Source organism: Glycine soja, chromosome 16 (assembly GCF_004193775.1).
Source record: "Glycine soja cultivar W05 chromosome 16, ASM419377v2, whole genome shotgun sequence".
Taxonomy (NCBI): Eukaryota; Viridiplantae; Streptophyta; class Magnoliopsida; order Fabales; family Fabaceae; genus Glycine; species Glycine soja.
Window position 1 is genome coordinate 2621753 of NC_041017.1, and position 20013 is coordinate 2641765.

At 31.7% G+C, this 20013-nt stretch overlaps 2 protein-coding genes across 4 annotated transcripts; one reads left to right on the forward strand and one right to left on the reverse strand.

The window, feature by feature from the left end:
- The first annotated feature begins 822 nt into the window (after positions 1-822).
- LOC114390231 (protein SUPPRESSOR OF PHYA-105 1-like) lies at positions 823-7895 on the forward strand. 3 transcript variants are annotated; one of them, XM_028350938.1, is made up of 8 exons: positions 823-942; positions 1415-2811; positions 3234-3391; positions 4321-5164; positions 5628-5774; positions 6010-6327; positions 6429-6488; positions 7157-7895. In XM_028350938.1, the coding sequence occupies exons 2-8, from the start codon at positions 1462-1464 to the stop codon at positions 7349-7351; spliced, it is 3072 nt and encodes a 1023-aa protein (XP_028206739.1). In that variant the 5' UTR covers positions 823-942; positions 1415-1461; the 3' UTR covers positions 7352-7895. The 3 variants fall into 3 exon arrangements, with proteins under 3 accessions (XP_028206739.1, XP_028206740.1, XP_028206741.1); XM_028350939.1 differs by lacking the exon at positions 823-942 and adding an exon at positions 1053-1291; XM_028350940.1 differs by lacking the exon at positions 823-942 and having other exon boundaries at positions 1322-2811.
- A 7233-nt stretch (positions 7896-15128) lies between these two features.
- Positions 15129-18318, reverse strand: LOC114389427. The gene is made up of 2 exons (XM_028350098.1): positions 16414-18318; positions 15129-15281 (listed from the first exon to the last, which is right to left on the reverse strand). Exons 1-2 carry the CDS (start codon positions 18311-18313, stop codon positions 15133-15135), a joined length of 2049 nt encoding a protein of 682 aa, XP_028205899.1. The 5' UTR covers positions 18314-18318; the 3' UTR covers positions 15129-15132.
- Between the last annotated feature and the right edge of the window lie 1695 nt (positions 18319-20013).

The following is a 20013-nucleotide window of genomic DNA, read 5'->3' on the forward strand; positions in this document are numbered from 1 at the left end:
CTCTTGTACCAAAACAAAGCATTAATCTTAACACTTTTTTGTTGTTGTGCTATATAACTATGATATTTAATTATTTATATTGGATAGAGTAAGTAAATGTTTTTTTTCTTACTTATAAGACATGTTTTAGAAACAACCAAAAATTTCTATAAACATTTAACACCGACACCAAGCCAAATAAAACTATATATGTGGACCAGTTATTGAAGTTCAAACCTAAACTCCCACAATATTTACAACTGCTATAAAGAAATATATGTTAACTTTAAATGATGGCATTAAACCTTCTTGTCTTGAGTAATCTGTTGCCTATCTTCCGCGTAATTAACGTTCCAAATAGGATGAGATTCTAAGCAACTAGGCTAATGAAAAAGACTATACCAACCTCTAATTACATCCATAAAAAAACTTCAACAAATTATTTTTTTAAAGAAAGGTTAAATCAATGACGTAGTCATATAAAAAATAAAATAATTTAGGAGAATTAACCTTAACAAAACATTAAAAAATTGATTCATAAGATTTTTTTTTTGATCCCATAAAAAATAATAACATAAATTAAATATTTCTTTTCTAACACAATTTATGTCATGCTAAAAAATCAATAATTTAAACTCAATTACTTAAATAAGATATACAAATAAAAAAAAATATTAATTCATACTATATTTAAATTCGTGTAGTTGGCGGCGGCAGAAGCAAAATAAATATCGTGGAAGTACTTTTCACCTCAGACGTGGACAGTCCTATATGCTCCGAAGCTAATTAGTGAAAAAAGAAAAATTATTAAATTGTGTCCATAATAATTATGATAAATATCTGACAAACAACCCAAGCTTTGTTCTGAATTGAAGCATTTATTGGTTTTCGTTATGTATCACTTGTCAGTGTTGTGGACATTGGACAAGATATTTTTCCCTGCAAGCAAAGAACTCTTTTGAGGTAACCAACCAAACAAAACCATGCTCTTTATCTGTTCCATTTTATCCATTGCTCTCTGATCTCTCCATTTCTCATACTACTTATTGTACTTTCTGTGTTCATTGGTACTATATGTTTTGTTGCTTCACACACTCTATAGTTCCATGTTAGCAAAATGGTTCACTTCATATTTTGTTATCCAACATGCCAATTGTGTTTCTTGTTATAAAAAAATTGAATAGCTTCAATAAATCTATGTATGATTATGCCACCCTTTTGGAAATTTTAGAGAAAAAAGGGAAATTTGGCACCCCATTTGTGTTGTCTGACAATAATGGAGCCCAGGATTAAGTATTTTCTTCTTCTAAGAGTATGTTCTAGGTTTTCACTTTTCAATCATATTCATAATTTGTCACTTTATGCTGAGGTTTTTTCTATGATTGTATCTAACTATTTATTGTAATCTCATTGAATCTAAATTTTCTTGTTGCAGGTCTTTCAAATTGATTGAAGGGACTTTTGTGAATTTTGCCAGAAGACATGGCTACTGCAAATGGTGGAACTGGAGCTGAGAAGCACAAGAGGAAAACTAATGATCCTTTTCTTAAGCAAGGGGGACACCAACTCATGCCAAGATCACCTAGATTGTGCACACCTATTCGGAAGGAATGGCCGGAGAGTTTTCCGAATGACAATGTGATTGGTAATGAGGATAATGGTTTGAATAGATATATTACTTCCTTAGCTGGATCTGGACCTCCTGGTACTAGTTTTTGCTCCTCAATAGATTCTGAACACATTGTTGAAGAGTTGCCTGTTAGGAATTATAAGAACCCGAATTATTTGACTATTGAGTCTAAGTATAATAGATTGAGTAGAGAAATTGTCCCCAAGGTTGAGGAACAGATACCACTCAGATTAAGCAAAGGACTCAAGGGAATTGATTCTGAATTTTGGGGCCTGAAGTCTCTTCCTGGCAAGAGTGTAAATCATGACTCACTGAATGTCTCAGAAGGTAGAAGCAATATGGGCAAGGCTATCATCTCAAACAATGCACATCTAATTAGCAGTATAACTCAGAGTACTTCATCTGCATATAATTATCCTCAATTGATTGTAAAGCAAACAAAGAAGGGAAAGGGGATTATTTGTGAAGATTTAAACCAAAGCTTCAGTACTGGAGGAGCACTTAACAGCCAAGAGGATGAGAAACCTGCTTTTGCAGCTAAGTTTCAATCCGAGACACTGGTGAGATCAAATGTTGATGAGAATAAGCCTTTATTGGAAGGAACTTTCTTGTCTGGTAGCAAAGGACTCAACTTAAGAGAGTGGCTGAAGTCTGAAGGACATAAAGTAAATAAATCAGGAAGGATTCGTATATTTAAGCAGGTATTGGAATTGGTTGATTTTGAACACTCTCAAGGACTCGTCTTGCTAGACTTTCGACCATCTTGTTTCACTTTATTGCCTTCAAGTAAAATTAAGTATATTGGTTCATATGGCCAACAAGAGTTAGATGATGAAGTCATGACATGTAATGTGACTAGGAAAAGGCCTTTGGAACAGAACACCTGTGCTTGCCAGAGTTTGAGTACAAAGCAACAAAAGCTCTGTGAGGAGACAGGATCTTCGAGGCAGCAGCATCACGGTACCAGTATTCATGGCTGCCGGATGACAGTAAATCAAACTGACTCAGACACAAACAGACCTGTGGAATCAAAGAGTAAAGAAAGTCTATGCCAAAATAATTCTATTTGTACTGAAGAAAAGCAGTTTATGTCTGCATTTATTAAGTTAGAAGAGAAGTGGTATTGTAGTCCAGAAGTGCTCAACGATGGAGTATGCATGTTGTCATCAAATATTTATAGTCTTGGAGTTCTCCTTTTTGAGGTAAGCAAACAATTTGTTTCACACATTGTTACTTTTCATAAAGCTTTATCCTGTATTCGTATTATTTTTTCTTGATAGCCAGCCAAATTATTTTGTTGGACTACATTAACAAAACTAACCATAGAGCTTTAATATACATCATTGTTCATTTTTTTTCCAATATGTTAATGAAATGATATGAGATTTTGGTTGCTGCAACCTAGCAAGAAATTACTTTCAAGTAAGACATATCTGTTTGACATATCATGCCAAACCTTAGGAAATGATATTGAAACATGAGTTATGGAGTTTTAAATTTTCTGGACTAGAGTTGTTAAGTATGTTGATTTTTTAAAACTATTTCAGTTGCTTTTAATCATACTCAAAGATTAACTATTTAAATATGTTAATCTTTTTAACATTTAAGTGGATGATTCTCTCAGTTGCTGTGCAATATTGAGCCATGGGAGGCGCATTCAACTGCGATGTTGGATTTGTGTCAGAGAATCTTACCACCTAAATTTCTAGCAGAAAATCCGAAGGAAGCTGGCTTTTGTCTTTGGCTTTTGCATCCTGAACCTTCTTCTCGCCCCAATGCCAGGTGATGTAATATGCTGCTTTTCTTATGTTTGCTGATATCTTTCTGTCTCATTCGAATCTGTAAGGTTTCTTACTCAAGTGCATTCTCAGTGTCATCTTCAATGGCTTCATGATGGATGATGATAGTCGTGATATAATGATATTGAGGGGAATTTAGGGTACCATGTGAATAAATTAAAGTTTTTACCATGCTTTTGTCTGGCCATGCATATGATTGAGTAGTGCTAACTGCACAAGCCTGTCGCTATATTAGTCTAAGGAGCAATGTATGTAGTACTGCAAAGTTTTGATTGCTATAGTTGTGTAACTAGCATTATTCCATTTGGTTACATCAATTACGTACAGCTCTAGTTATTAACTTTTATCAGTAGTCACAAGTACTTTCTAAATTCTGTGTGAAACTCGTTAATACAATAATGTTGCTTGCTTGATGCTCTTACTGTACAACACAGCTCATAGACAATAAATAGAAGCTCATTATTGACTTGATTTGATAGCGAGAATGCTATTAGTCTTATTACTCATAATGTTTGACAAAACAGAGAAAAGTTCTAAAATGGCTTTAAGCTCCAAAAAACTGGATCAAGTATCCATTTGTGTAAATGTGACTAGGAAACAGTTGCTGATTACTGCATTTTGTTTAGTTTCCTTTGTTAAGAGCATGCTATGCAGGTGCTAATCACTTTTTAGTTTTGACATTTCTTTATTTTTCAGATTACATTCTAGATCCTTATGCTAATTAATTTTGGCCATTTGCACCTACGACTTCTTGGCTCTTTGTAAATGAAAATACCTGTCAGAAAAACAACTTCATTTCTTCTATTTCCTTAATATGTTTAAATAATCATTGGCTAAAAGAATATTCATATAGATCTTGAAGGGCATCTCGTTTTTTTTATAGTCTTGTAATTCTCTTTTTATGTATAACAGAATGATTTTAGAGTCAGAAGTTATGCGTGAATCAGAGGAATCAAATTCTGTAGATGATGTTGGAATATCTGATGACGAGGCTGAAACAGAGCAATTACTAGATTTTCTAATTTTAATCAAAGAAGCAAAGAAAAAACGGGAAGCGAAGCTGGAAGAAGAGCTAAATTTATTGAATGAAGATATTAAGGAGGTAGAAAAAAGTTATTCATTTGTGACAGATTCAGTATTTCCTTTGGTGCAAATGAACAATCCTGAAGTGAGAGGAGACAATTTATATTTTCAAGATCCTTCCGGTTCAGACATTAGTAGATCCATTCGAAGGTCATTTGGTGATGAAGAAAGATTTATGAGTAATCTAAATCAGCTAGAGAATTCTTACTTTTCCATGAGATTCCGAGTGCTGCCAAAAGAGGCTTCATCTGTTTCAAGCAATGAAAAAAATGTGATGGAAAGTAGATGGAGGTTGCCTCAAGTAGAGAATGTTAATAAGGAGTCTAGAAGAATTCAGAGTTCTGTTGGTTGTGTAGGATCCTTCTTTGAAGGTTTATGCAAGTTTGCTCGTTACAGCAAGTTTGAAGAGTGTGGCAGATTAAGAAATAGAGATCTGCTTAGTTCTGCCAATGTAATGTGTGCTCTAAGTTTTGACCGTGATGAGGATCACATTGCAGCAGGAGGAGTTTCAAAGAAAATCAAGATTTTCGACCTTAATGCTATTGCAAGCGATTCTGTTGACATCCAGTACCCAGTAATTGAGATGTCAAATAAATCAAAGCTTAGTTGTGTGTGCTGGAACACTTACATTAAAAATCATCTGGCATCTACTGACTATGATGGTGCAGTTCAGGTGTGTAATCCTTTGCAACATTAGAACTATAATTCACGAAAGTTTAAATATGTTTTTAGTTCAAGCAAATATAGCAAATATTTGTTTGTCCTTACAAAGTTTTGTTGGTTTTAGACCTCATAATTTTCTTTTAAAATAGTCCTTCTCATCATTTAATGATGATATGATATACATCTAGACATGCCACGTCAGCGAAATGGTGTATGACGTGACATGTTTAGATGCATAACACGTCGATTAAAGGGACTACTTTAAAAACTTTTATAGTTTATTAAGACTAAAACTAACAATTTTTTTACAGGTATACATACATACACATATATATATATATATAAAACCTTGATGAAAACTAATTTTAGTCTTGTCCTTTCATTCACACCAACCAAGCTTTCATTGCTTTTGCTATTGACTATTTCTTAGGTTTCATTGACATTAATAACATAACTTGTATGGATGAATTCAGATGTGGGATGCAGACACGGGTCAGCCATTGTCTCAATACATGGAGCACCAAAAGAGAGCTTGGTCTGTTCACTTTTCTCTGTCAGACCCAAAAATGTTTGCTAGTGGAAGTGATGACTGCTCTGTCAAACTGTGGAGTATCAGCGAGGCATGCTTTTTTTTTTATGCATTTTAATAGCAAATTATTACTAACACATAACATATTGGTATTTATACTATTTGAAGTTATACAGTAGAATTTTCTTCATGTTCTTTTGCCCCTTCCCTGGAAAATAATAAAGAATAATATGAAAAGAAACATAACTATGTGATAGAGAAGGAACAGTTGAATGCCTTTGCTTCAGAGCAAGTAACAATTGTCTCAAATGCTATTGTTTTTGCAGAGAAATTCTCTGGGAACCATATGGAAACCTGCCAATATATGCTGTGTTCAGTTCTCTGCTTACTCAACAAATCTTCTATTTTTTGGATCAGCTGATTACAAGGTTTATGGTTATGATCTTCGTCACACTAGAATTCCTTGGTGCACATTAGCTGGTCATGGCAAAGCTGTTAGCTATGTAAAATTTATAGATTCTGAAGCAGTTGTCTCTGCTTCCACTGACAACTCTTTAAAGCTTTGGGACCTGAACAAAACCAGCTCTTCTGGTTTGTCATCTGATGCTTGTGCCATGACCTTTAAAGGTCATAGTAATGAAAAGGTTGGTTTCTCTACACATTTAACCTCACTTTTTTGTCTTTTGCTTGTTCTGATTTGTTTATAGTTCATGATTCTCATCATCTTCTTTTTCTTGTTCTCCAGAATTTCGTGGGATTATCTGTTTTGGATGGATACATTGCATGTGGTTCAGAATCTAATGAGGTATAGCTTTTATTTTATCATAACATTGACTTTGAAATATTAGTCTGATTTCTGCCTCCCTTGAATGCTGGTTGTCATGAGACCGGCAAAATATTTCACATCCTGCACTACATGTGGGCAAGGAAACTAGTCCTTTAATTTGTTGGGTTATTCTCTTTTGGGTTACTTGATGATTATTTAGTAGCCTGATCATAAATGGAGTTACATATAGACTAATCTCACTTAGCATTGTTATTGCTTTCATCATTCACATGATTAGATGCTTTTGTTCATCAATAAATGATCTTGCTAATCTCACAAAACATCAAGCTTTGTTATTGCAATCGTGATGGATTGTTTTTTGTGGATACAGCCAATTTTTTTGACTGGTGATTAGTTCATAGGTTTAACTTCAAGCCAAGGTTGAGCACATTGAATGTAGTAGCTACCATTTTATCTGTTTTGGAACACCAAGTTTATCATTTATACAAATTGAAGATGCTTGGAGTTCATATATAGGTCCTGTACCTAATTTAATGTGTACAATTAGAGAATATTAGTATCATCCGTTCTAAAAACATCATGCTAATGTTATTTATGGGAGCTTCCTACTCTTAATTGAATTTTCCAGCAAATGAGGGATACCAAGATACAAATTCTAATTCATTTTAAACATTTCTCCCTTTCAGGTGTACTGTTATCACAAATCACTGCCTGTGCCAATTGCTACTCATAAATTTGAGTCAATTGATCACATTTCTGGTCATCTAAATAGTGGTGATAATAATGGACAGTTTGTTTCTAGTGTTTGCTGGAGAAAGAAATCTAACATGCTTGTTGCTGCCAACTCAGTTGGAATTGTGAAACTATTGCAGATGGTCTGACAGAAAAGAGAAAATATTTGGTTAACATTTAAGCCTGAAAAGCTATTCATTTCCTGACTCGATAATATTTTGATTTAGTATACCTGTCAGAAGACTAGTTCTTTATTCAGGCTTCAATGATTAATAGGGTATAAAGCTTAAATGGGTTCACCATTTGGCATTGCTTCTGAGGCAAGCATCAATGTACAATTGTGAACCAAAGTAAGCTGAACAAGAAATGTACATAGCATGTACAAATGTAGGCTTTTGAACTGAAGCACTGATGAAGCTGGAGCATGCAAGTCTCTCTCAAATGCGGTATTGCACGTTACTAGTGGTTTTCTCTAATGTCTGATCCATTACTTCTGTATATAGCACGCCCTCCTAAGCAGAGATACATACTAATTACCTTTACTTTCAGATCACTTTTAGTTTCTCGGAAAAGTACAGGAGATGATCTATGCTTTGCATTTACTTTGACATATATTAACTGTTGTAGTTAATATGATGGTTCAAATATTAATTTTACGCTTTCATTTAAAATTGTGGACAAGTTGCATCTGCATGTTTATTCTTATTGGCTGCCAACTATGTCACAGAACTTCATTATCAATTACCTGAAAAAGAATATCTCGTTGAAGATTGGTTAAGAATGGGATCTTAGGTAGAACCAAGACTATCAAACTCAGGAATCTACATAGACTCGTGGGAGTTTCATAGACTCAACTCATAAGAATGTACTTCATATAAGAATAATAACAAAATACCTATAGATAACATATCAATTAAACATTTCAACCAAAATACCTATAGATAATATAAATATTAAACATTTCAATGACATCATAAAATAAATTAGTAAATCATAAATTTCACAATACTTAAATAATCAAGTCTATTAATGTATTGCTACTAGATAATAATTTGTGGATGTGATAGTAGCAGTAGAATATTTTCATCAAGGGTTTAATGTTGGAGAACAAGGGTTTAATGTTGCTAGATGTGATGGTTCTTCGATTCAGGAATAATACATCAAATGGAGGTATGTTGAATCCTAAACGTACAGAAAATAATTTAAAATGATCTGCATCTTGATCTAATTTTTTTAACTTGCTAACTTGCTAATTTTATGGTAAACTCGAGAGTCTACCTAGAGTCTATTAGAAAGAGACCTTACATACTAATCAATTCACAAATGGTAAGTTTAGAGAGTTAAACTTAAGAATTTGATAACTATGAGTACAACTGCTGAAACCTTTTCTATTCTTCGTTTTAGTTTTTCCAGTGCCATAGTGTTGAATTTGATTCTCCAACCAAGTTACTAAGGTTAAGGAAACGGTGTGAAATAAAATTTAGAAATAGCCAACAAACCATGATAGATCTTCCTGTTTGGAAATCAGAGTTACAAGAGGAAACGTACACAAAATAATGTGAATTAAGAATAATAAAAAAAAACTAGAGCATGCAAATAGTACTTGTACAACAGGACAATCTTCTACTGTACTTGCGGTATTACGAAGCCTAGAGAGTGTACCTATTACCTAAACCAAAAACCAATGTATGCACACACTTCACTCATAAAATGTTCTCAGAAACTTTCTAATATTTTTATCACTTTGAAGCACTTGACTTTGATTCTGCTTGCATTTAACGGTAAATGAATTTGGCCTTATTCATTTCCAGCTCACAAACCACCCACCAAAGTAGCTTTCTGTTATTGTTTAGGGTAACTTCGACCAAATACAAGACACACGTACAGAGAGATCAGCCATTCATCCACCGTGTTTACCTCATACAACCTCATCTTCAATTTCTACCCATTCTAAAGCTGATTAAATATTGGTATTAGAGTGATAGGCATGTAATATTATCTTCCTTTCTCTTTCTTTATTAAAAAAAAAGTAATAGGTGTGAAGTATGATCAATGATTAATCTATGTCAAAAAAAAATTGTTGATCATCTTTAGTAGAGTTTTCTCTCTTAATTACATTTTTTTTATTTACAAACTCAAAATCGAGACCGCTTGAACGCTTCCACTATCTGTGGCAAACCGGAACCTGGCTAATTCCGCTATTACTGGTTATCTAACTATATGTAAGTAGGTCCAGCTTCCAGGTATGCGTCTTGAGAGACACACAACCTTATGGAGAAATTATAACCTCTTGGATAAGTTAGAGTATTTTATTTGTGACCCTTATTCACCAAACTAAACAGTAACTGTTTGAGGCATACATGTATGGTAGAATATGACCCTAATGGTGCAACTTTAGCTAGGACTTTAGCAACTGTCTGATTCATACATATTCCTACCATGTATGAGTAATATGACCCTCATGTTGTGGGGAAAGTCTGTTTTATAAATAGATTAATTTGAGTTTAACATGGTCCTCGGTGAACTTCACTATTTGTTTTGTTAATAGATTAATTTTGAGGAATATGACTCAGACAGCTGTTAAAGTTTGCTAAATAATTTGCGATTTGAGAATGACTCTTATCGAAAAATTTAACATTAATAGCTATTGGACTCAGCAGCTATGCTACTGGGGCCTTTATTTTTCGCTCACCCTATTTTGTTATTGGCATGATAAATTGGTGATCATAAACAATAGTTCCAGTACATAAACAATAGTTCCGGTAGATTTGATATTTTATTACTTGACGAGAGACGATCGTATATTTATAGTATCTTTCATATCAACTAGCTTCTAAAAAGGGATAGGATCATAAGAAAAAAAATCAAAAGCAATAACTTAGGCCCACCTTTTAAGATTTGGATTTGCAAAGGATTTCAGTAATTATGATCAATCACCAGATTGATCAGATTGGTATGCATTTCGTGGAATTATCTGTTAAGGATGGATACATTGCATCTGGTTCGGAATCTAATGAGTTACTGAAGCGAAAACATTTTTTTCTCCCTTAAATATAAGAAAATTTCAAATAATTTTATTATTTTTAAAATACCTATCATTTAATTGAGGTGTTGATTTCAATGATTCTTTCTTATTTTTTATATCAAGTTCCAATGAAGGATAAGTTAAAAAATATATATTTTTTAATTAAAATTGATGCAATTAAATGTAATTTATTTTTTATATCAAGTTCCAATGAAGGATAAGTTAAAAAATATATATTTTTTAATTGAAATTGATGCAATTAAATGTAATTAAGTGTATCATTTTTTTCTTCTTATTTTTGAGATTAGAGACAGTGTAGATTTTTATTTTTATCATAACCTTGACTTTGTAATATTGAACAGTAGTCTTGAGGCTCTAAGCTCAGTTCTGCCTCCCTTGAGTGCTAACTATCATGAAGCCCGCAAAATATTTCATTTTGCACTAAATGTGTCCAAAGAAATTAGTTGTTTAATTTGTTGAGTTTTTCTCTTTTGGGGTACTCTAAAGATTATTCTGGAGCCTGATCATAGAATGGAGTTACCTCAAGATTAATCTCACTTGATATTTGTTAGCTTTTTGGCAAGTATATCAAATTGCTCGTAATAACAAGTTGAGTGTCGTATCACAGGAATTTTGTTGCACTTATGTGACGTACTTTTCAGTTTATAAATTGTAAATTTAGTAAATATAATTTAAATCTAGCAAGGATAAGAAATTTAAAATTTAAAATAAAAGATAAAGATAATAGATAAGATAAGATAAAAGAAATTTAAAATAAAAGATAAAGATAATATATAAGATAAGATAAAAGATTTAAAGATAAGATTAAAAGATAAAATATTTAAATTGCGATAAAGATAACTGCTTCTACAAAATTCAAATAAATAAAATCTAAATCTACTAAATCTAAATACTTATTCTTACAACCCAACAGTAAAATAAGAAGGAATAACAACTTGAAAAACCAACAATAAAAATAGGGACTAACAACTTATAAGAAAAACCAACAATAAAAATAGGGACTAAAATCTATATCTTAAAATCGCTAAAACCTGATAAGTCTAAATTCTGAATTTGTGTGTTATCAATACCAGTGAACTAATTCTGCCCACATCTATCCATCTATAGGCCTACCTTAGTTACCTATCTTCTTCCAAATGCCCCCATTTGCGAAGACTCAATAACTGCTTTAAAATTACATTCTAGATGTTTGCTAAAGCATGGACATTGAGGCATTAAGTCATACTAACCCAGTGATTTATTTCTTTTATTGTTCTATTAAGTGTTACCCTCTCCCGAGTTGCCTAACCCTTAAAACCGATTCACGCATTCATTCCTTATCCCTAATTAGGCTTTACCCTCTCCCGAAAGACTAACAGAAAACAAAGTTCGAGATGCAGAATAAGCAAGAAAGAAAAACAGATAAAAGATAGATGTTCTCTTAATTGCCTCCTTTTAATGTTCTCTGGAAGGAAAAATCCTCTAAAAGATAACCCGATAATTTCTTCCTTTTAATGTTCTCTTAGGCGTTATCCTCTTCCGAGTGGCCTAACCCTTAAAACAGATTCAAGTATTGATTCTTTATCCCTAATTAGGCTTTACCCTCTCGAGTGGACTAAACCCTAACAGAAAGCAAGTTCAGAGATGTAAAGAGAAAGAACGATAAATAATAAGAACCTGGAGGGAATTCCTTTCTTTATTGATAACTCTTAAGAACCTGGAAGGAATTCCTTTTTTTATTTATAACTCTTGAAATGCTTCATAATCATTTGAAAGAAAGATAATAAGAATATAAGAAGAGGGAAGGAGAAGGAGAGAACTGAGAGCGAGAGGTCTAAAAATTGAGCTCTTAGGAAGTTTTCCTAGGCTGACCCTTTTATTTATAGGTGCAAACTTGGGCTTGGACTTTTTCTGATTTTCTTCTTTTTTTCCTTTATTTCTACTCCTTTTTGCTTGTTGTACCTCCCTTTTTCACATCTACAATCAAAATTCGAAATTAATTAAATCTTTCCAAATTAAAGCATAAATAACTACTAAATAATTAATTCTAAGTTAATTTTAGACCAATTTTCCATTATTAATTCACTATTATTTAGCAGTTATCAACATTGTTATTGTTTTTGTCATTCACATGATTAGATGTGCTTTTGTTCATCAATAATTACTAATCTCATGCAACATCTAGCTTTGTTATCACAATCTTAATGTTTTTTTTAAGAAAGCTTAAAATTTTATATCTAATAAGTAGTTCATAGGTTTAATTCAAGCCAAGGTTATGCATATTTGAATGTAGTAGATTTTTGCTGTTATGTAACATCAAGTTTATACTTTATATGACATGTAAGATGCTTGGAGTTCATGTATAGGTTCTATACCTAATTTAATGTGTACAATGAGTATCATCCATTCTTACAATTAAGAAAGATAAAAAAGGTGATGTGATTCATATTATATCATGCTAATGATATTTATGGGAGTTTACTTCTCTTAGTTGAAAATGTTAACAAGATACAAATCTATTTATATATATAAAAGTTGAGTTTCTCAATATCACGTTGTTACATTAAGAAAATTAGTGATTTGGAGAAAGGAAGAATTTCTCAATATCAAGCGGTCACATTAGAAAAATTAGTGATTTGGAAGGAGAGACTTCTCAACATCTGTCACATCAACAAAATTATAATTTGGAGGAAGAAGAACATTTTAGATTGTGTCACTCTATTAGTAGCATTAATCAATAGAAGTTGATATATTTTAATAAAATCAATAACTTTTCACATTAATAATAATTTAAATTATTTGTAATATTTAATTTTACATATTGAATTAATATGAAGGAAAACTTATTAAATAAAATAAATGTAAAATTTTATGCTAATTTAATATTACTATCTATCCAAAAATTTATTTATTTTTATAATTAGTTGCTTTAAAATATATTTCTGGAAAAATAATAAATTAAACTCATGACTTTAAAGTTATAATATAATATAAAAATTAAAAAAATATAAAAATTAGATATATATATATATATATATTAAATTATTAATAGTTATATTCAATGTTAATTATTTAAATTATGAATAATTAGATAAATGTAAATTAATGATAGAAGAATAATAGTTAATATAAATATAAGAATTTTTACATTATTTGTATTGTAAATTTTATTATTACAAAAAGAAACAATAGAAATGTATAGTTAATAACATATTAAAGATTAATAATAAATAAAAATAATTGGTGACATCTTTAATAAGTTAATAAATATGTAAATAATAATATTTAAAGTTTGAAATATATAATTATTTTTATAAATAATTTTTGAAAATTAGTAAGCAATGAAAATAAAACTAAAACTAAGAAAAAATAAATAATTATAATAATAATAATAATTATTAAATAGAGATTATTCAATTTATATTGCGTCATAGTAAGGTTAATTAATTCAAACTTCAAAACTTTAAAAATATTACACAAAATTAATATATTCAAAATAAGTAAAATTATAATTTTAAAAAATAATTAATACTATTTCAACAAATTTAAAAAATATTTAATTTTTTATCATAAATACACACTCAAATTTAAATAAATATTATACATTATAAATATATATATATATATATATATATATATATATATATAATTCTTTAACTTCTATGTTTCATATGATATTGCATTAATATTATTGCTTGGAGAAAAAATAAATTATTGTAAAATTCAACATACTTAATAAGTTTAAAGAGAACATGTGTTCATTAAAAATGTAATATTTAATATTATTTTTTAATTTTAATATTTATATATTTATTTCAGTACTAAAAATATTTAAAATGAATAATTTAATTTATGTACATTTATTTTTCAAAAGATATTGTATCACCATTATTATTACTTGAATGAAAAAAAATTACAATAAATTTTAATATACTTAATTTTTAAGTTAAAATTAACTCAATTAAAAATATATTTGATCAACTTTCTTATTAATAATATAATTATGTTTAACATAATACTAAATATTTAAAAATTATTATTTTTATTTATATAAATAAATAAATATAAACTGATATATATATATATATATATAATATTTAAAAACAAAAAATCTGTGCAACACATCATCCATAAGACTAACACAAGTTTGATTGAAACTAAGACAAGTTTGTTGTTTTACAGCATGACTTCTTGCTCCTACACATCATCCATGATCCTGAGACTGCAGTCTGTTAAGCAAGTGAGGGACATATTACTAAAGCAGATCTAGATGCTTCGCAGAGATACATACTAATTATCTTCCAAATCACTTTAGTTTATATGAAAAAGTACAGGATATGATCTATGTGTTGCATTTACTTGCAAATATTAACTGTAGTTGATATAATGGTTCAAATATTAATTTTTGACCTTCATTTAAAATTGCGTAGAAGTTGCATGTTTATTCTTATTAGCTGCCAAGTGCCAACACTATCTCTATGTCACAGAACTTTGTTATGCGATCATAGGTAGAAAAACTGAAACCTTTTCAGTTTGTTTTTATTGTTTTCTCTTATGTTTGAAGTTTTTTCCAGTACCATAGTGCTGGATGATACTCCAGGTTCTATTTCATCCCAGTTACTAAGGATAAGGAAATGTTTGAATAAAAGTTTTCATGCATTAATGAGACTTTTCGCTGTGGCATGAATACGAGGAGTCTGTCACAGAACATTTTGCTGTTCCTATCCTTTTTCACAAACTACTCATGTCAAGAATACCTTAATTTAAACTAATTAAAGTTAGTTATGTGAATCCATCCTTGCAAAAGGAGAAGAGTCCTGAGTTTATAAGCTATCTGCTTGGTGTCTGAAGTCAGACTAAAAAGCCAGGATTTATCTTGAAAATCTGGTGAGGATGTTCTGTGATCTAAGAAAGCTCAGAGTCTGAGACATGACCAGGAGATACTCTTCTTATTGCTCTTGGACTTGATATCATGTGGTTATCTGAAGTAATTCTCAAAGTTCTTGTACGAGGGGACATTTGTGGAGGTCTGGCCAATCTCCCTTTTGGTGTACCTGCATTGAAAAACACATGCAATGTCAAGAAACAATTAGCAATTTATAAAAGAGTCCTACTATTCAGTGAGTTGATTTCACTAAACAGGAAGTAGGATTGATGTCATTTAGGGTCTGTTTGATTCTCTTCTCACTTTTTTGTTTTAAAAATGGTTATCTAAAACAATTTCACACCACTTAACAATCAATTTCTCATTCATAATCTATTAAGTTTTGAAAATTGTTTTCAAAATAAGTGTTCTAAAAACCAAAAAAGCAGAATTAGGTGGAGGGTGTTTTCACTTTTTTTTTTCTGTTTTATTTTGTTCAACCTCTCTCAATTTCACACATGGTTCCTTTTCTTGCACCACCCTTTACCAGTTGTGTCAGCAGCCTTTTTTAGTTCTTTTTTAAAAACTAAACAATTTCTTAAAATAGAAATCAAACTCGCCCTTATTATAATCCGCTTGTATTTCAGCCTATTAGTAAATTTTATCGAAAAGTGTGCATTGGTAGTATTTCTCTTTCACAAATTTCACTTGTGTATGTAATGTATTACCTTGTTCGATTGAGTTGATATCTAAAGAATTGGTAAAGTGAGGACATAGTGTATAGTCAAGTAACGGCAGTTCGTGAAAATTGATTTTTTGGGCTTGCTAAGTTCCTTGTACTTGTTCTAACTTGAAAATTGCTATATGCCATTTCTGATACCAATATCGTACTTGTTTTGACTTGAAAATCCTCTCAAACAATATCCGCATGCTGTTAGAAACAATAGTCTATCATGAATCATGATACATTTTCAGTTAATGAGACATAATGGTTGTTTGCTTTTTTCATTAACCAAGGATCTCAGCAAGGAATGAAAAAAAAAACAAATGATGGCTAAAATACTTCTGTAATTTCATTAGTTTCTTCCTGCCAGACACTTTTTTATCCTTAGCGTGCGAGAATTTGCAACTAGAGATTTTTAGTAGTGAAAAAGAAACTCAAACTTGCCATATTAGCATAAATCATTTTGATAGAGAGAAAGGAACTCACAAACTTTCCATAACATTTATAATTCAAGCATTAGCTTCTTAAGAATCATTAATTGATGTACTTTAGAATTGCATGGATACTAATAGCAAGACCAAAAAATTCAGAAAGTAACCTGGTTGTTTGGTGAGCTTCAAATCAAGAGATTTCCTGGTCAATTGAATCCTTCTGTTCAAAATATCATGTCCAAGCAAAGACTTCCTTTCAACTGTGGATGGAAAAGGTTCATCCCCAGAAGTAACAAGTTCATCACCACAAGCTGAAGCATCACTTCCAGACTCAGAGTTATCCTTACATCCTGTGCTTACTTTTTCTCGCTCTATAGCTTGATATGCAAACATTTGAAATGGAGTGATTGGTACTGATGGTGATTCAGAACCTCCCCAAGAAGGAAACTTCCTCAGAAGCACAGACTCTATATCACAGTAATCTACTGGTGGCACTGGTGGTTCTGGCTGATTGCTGTAACCAGGATTCAATGCAAGAAACCTTTTTATATAACGAAGAACTCTACATATGGTAGCGAAGCTCGGACGTTGATGCGGATCAATATGCCAACATCTCTTTGTCAAGTTAATGACATATTTGGGTGAATTGGGTGGGAAAAGTGGCCTCTCTCCTGCCCTTATGTTTCTGCTCATTTTCTCCCCTTGGAGATGGCTATCTTCAAAAGGGACTTTTCCAGTTAGAAGCTCAAAGCAAACCATTCCAAAACTGTACACATCAGATTTCTCTGTGTATTTGGAGTTTGCTTCACCCCCTGAATGATCTTGCTCTTCAAGTACTTCCGGAGAGTACCAGATGAATGGGGGAGTTCCATTCTGATTTGTGTTCCCTTTCTGGGTCAAGTCCTTAACAGAAGTTAGTCCAAACCCCATTACCTTGGCATGCAAGTAACCTTCTTGGGATGTACCTCTAGGCCTAACAAGAATGCTTGAAGGGTTTAGTTCTCCATGATATACTTTCTTTGAATGCAAATACTCCATTCCCCTGGCAATCTGAAGCATGAGATCAATTGCCACATGAAGCAAGAACGGTATTCGCTTCCGCGGACCGTGAATCTCTTTGATGTGGGTGGAAAGGGTTTTGCTCATTAGTTCCATTACCAAAAAGCATTCCTTCTTCTCCTCATCAGTAAAACCACAAAGGCTGTCCATTATATTAGGATGGGAAAGAGATAAAAGTTCTATGATCTCAGGTTCCAAAGCCTCAATGTCCCCAGAAAAATGTCTTATGACAAAGCTTTCACCTAACCATGAAATCTCCTTGTACTGACTTGCATTCCCCATTCTTCTCCTCACCTGATAGTCCTTAGATCCAACCAATATTGAACTTGGCAAGAGCTTCCCTACAAGTGATTCTGATCTCTCCAAATTCCTCAAAAGTAAATCTATCAATTTCTTCTCATACTTTGATATACCTTCCACTTTCTTTTCATGGATTTTGTTGTAAAGGAACCATCTATCTTCCTTCCAAACCGTATCATATCGGCGGCAGAAGTCCTGAGTGATGAGGTACTGTTTCCCAAATTTCCACTGGAAAAGCCTCATGTCTCTATATTCTTTCCTATACTTATCGGAATTGATAAGCCTCTTCCTTTGCATCTCCTCTTGATCCCACCCTGATGTTTCCCCTGCAGACTCAATGGCTTCAATCACAACAGGCATGCAACAAAGCAAGTTGTGTATATGAAACTCAACACAATCATTGTTGTGGCTCATGACAATGGATTTAGCCCACCAGTCCTTTGTTTCCATGCAATGCCTAATGTAAGCTTCTCCTTCTCTGAAAATCTTATGGATCTCTCTCAAGGGCTGTTCTAGAATCTTCCACTTCCCATTCTTCTCTTCAAATTTCAAGTTCTGTATGATCTCATCTGCAATACATTCATATGCAAAGGTGAACACATCAAGCAGCAGACAACATTGCCTATGATTGATTTGTATGCTCTCCCGGAATACCATCACAGATTTCAAACCCCCTAGTGCCTCCCCAAGTTGTCTAAATTGTTCCATAACTGTTGTTTTGATCTAAAGTAAACCCTGTAAAAAAAGAGAAGAGATGAATAAGTATGAATAGTATTCATTCACAATGAAAACCATCAAATCAATGTAATTCATCAATTAGTTTAGATGCTAACCAGATAGGAATGGTGGTGAGGAATCAAAGAATGAAAGCAAATGAAGGAGATTGAGATCAAGCTCCTTCTTGCGTAAAGCTGATGCAGATTAAAGCACTTTCAATATGGTACAAAACTAACTCGGGATTTCTTCTTTCCAAGATGTGATAAAATAAAAAAATAAAAAAACAGGGACAAAAATGAGTTCTGTGTTTCCTATACAAGATGTGATGCCAACAACTTTCTAAGAGAATAAAACAATCTTGGAATAGGAATGAAAAACGTAGCAAACTAAAAAATGAAAAATGAAGAATAATAAAAATTTGGTAAAATGTTTTACTTTGTAATATTAACAAAGACCAATAACAATTTTTCTGGGAAGTTGTGTGTGAGTTTTGTTACAAGATTAGAATGTTGGTGAGCTTGAGCTTGACCACCCTAACATTCATTGTGAACGGTTCTGTGGGGAGGACAGTATTCAAGCGAGTTTTAAGGGTCTGTCTGGTTTGTTAGAAATGACCAATTCTATCTACCTACTCCTCAGTTAATACATGTCCCTTAATAATTAATCCTTTAATTCCCCAACTAGTGCTTCTTGCCATGCCAACTTTCAAATGACATTGATCTAAAGGCCACAGGTTTGGGCCGATTTGAGAATTTTGTTGGAGGGTGATTTGTAAATATTTTGTAAGTATTTAGTGAGTTTTGAAGTATGTTGTGATGCTAATAAATTTCTGGGATCCGATTTACCAAAACTTTATCATATAAAAAAATCTAAAACTTGGATCTTAACCATGACCTAAAATTAAAAATGTAAGATCATTATGTTACATTTTGATTTTTACAATCAAACTAGAATAAGAATCGTTCTTATGGAATGGTATCATGCCTAAAAATTAGATATGTGAATAATTTAGATAAGTGATTGTTAATAAGAAGAAGGAAAGAACAATTTAACTATTTGGAAGTTATTGTAAATTGAAAGTAAATTTATAGAAAAGAATAATTGTTCGCGATGGTTATGAATAATATTTAAATAATGAAAGAGAGAGAGAGAGAAATAATAAAAGAACTTAAGCAGATTTTCTTTTGGTCAAGACTTGATTAAATATTAAGTTAAGAAAAAAAGAGGAAGTATAGAAAATATTTTTCAATTATATTGTCCACTATTATATGTAAGTTTATATATAAGTTACACGTTTACAGTTTAAAATATTTTAAAATAATATCTATAACATTTAATTAGTATAATAGTATGAGGCCTAAATTAGCTCGTGCTTATTGGTCAAGACCTCGTATAAAAAAATATTAGGTGATTGTTACGTTAGTTGAAGTGATAGAGATGATGTTGTAATTTAAACACAGATTTTGAATTTGAATCTTGGATATATAATTATATGAAAAATTTTATTATTTAAATTATATAATAATTTGATCCGATTCCAACATGATTATCATTTTCCCTAAAAGTGGTTTAAACCAGAAAATAAAAGAGAGAGATGATTTGTCCAATTTTATTTTTTTTGTTACAAGATGATTTGTCCATTTAAGAATGAATAGCAATTCATGCTATTGTAACAAACATTCTTCCTGATA

What these genes read in the sequence shown, in the direction of transcription:
- LOC114390231 (XM_028350938.1), top strand. Translation starts at nt 1,462, where the DNA reads ATGGCTACTGCAAATGGTGGAACTGGAGCTGAGAAGCACAAGAGGAAA. An exon ending in TTGGAGTTCTCCTTTTTGAG is followed by an intron (nt 2,812 to 3,233) that starts GTAAGCAAACAA and finishes TGATTCTCTCAG; the next exon opens with TTGCTGTGCAATATTGAGCC. An exon ending in AACTGTGGAGTATCAGCGAG is followed by an intron (nt 5,775 to 6,009) that starts GCATGCTTTTTT and finishes TTGTTTTTGCAG; the next exon opens with AGAAATTCTCTGGGAACCAT.
- LOC114389427 (XM_028350098.1), bottom strand. Translation starts at nt 18,313, where the DNA reads ATGGAACAATTTAGACAACTTGGGGAGGCACTAGGGGGTTTGAAATCT. An exon ending in GAAGCTCACCAAACAACCAG is followed by an intron (nt 15,282 to 16,413) that starts GTTACTTTCTGA and finishes TTTTCAATGCAG; the next exon opens with GTACACCAAAAGGGAGATTG.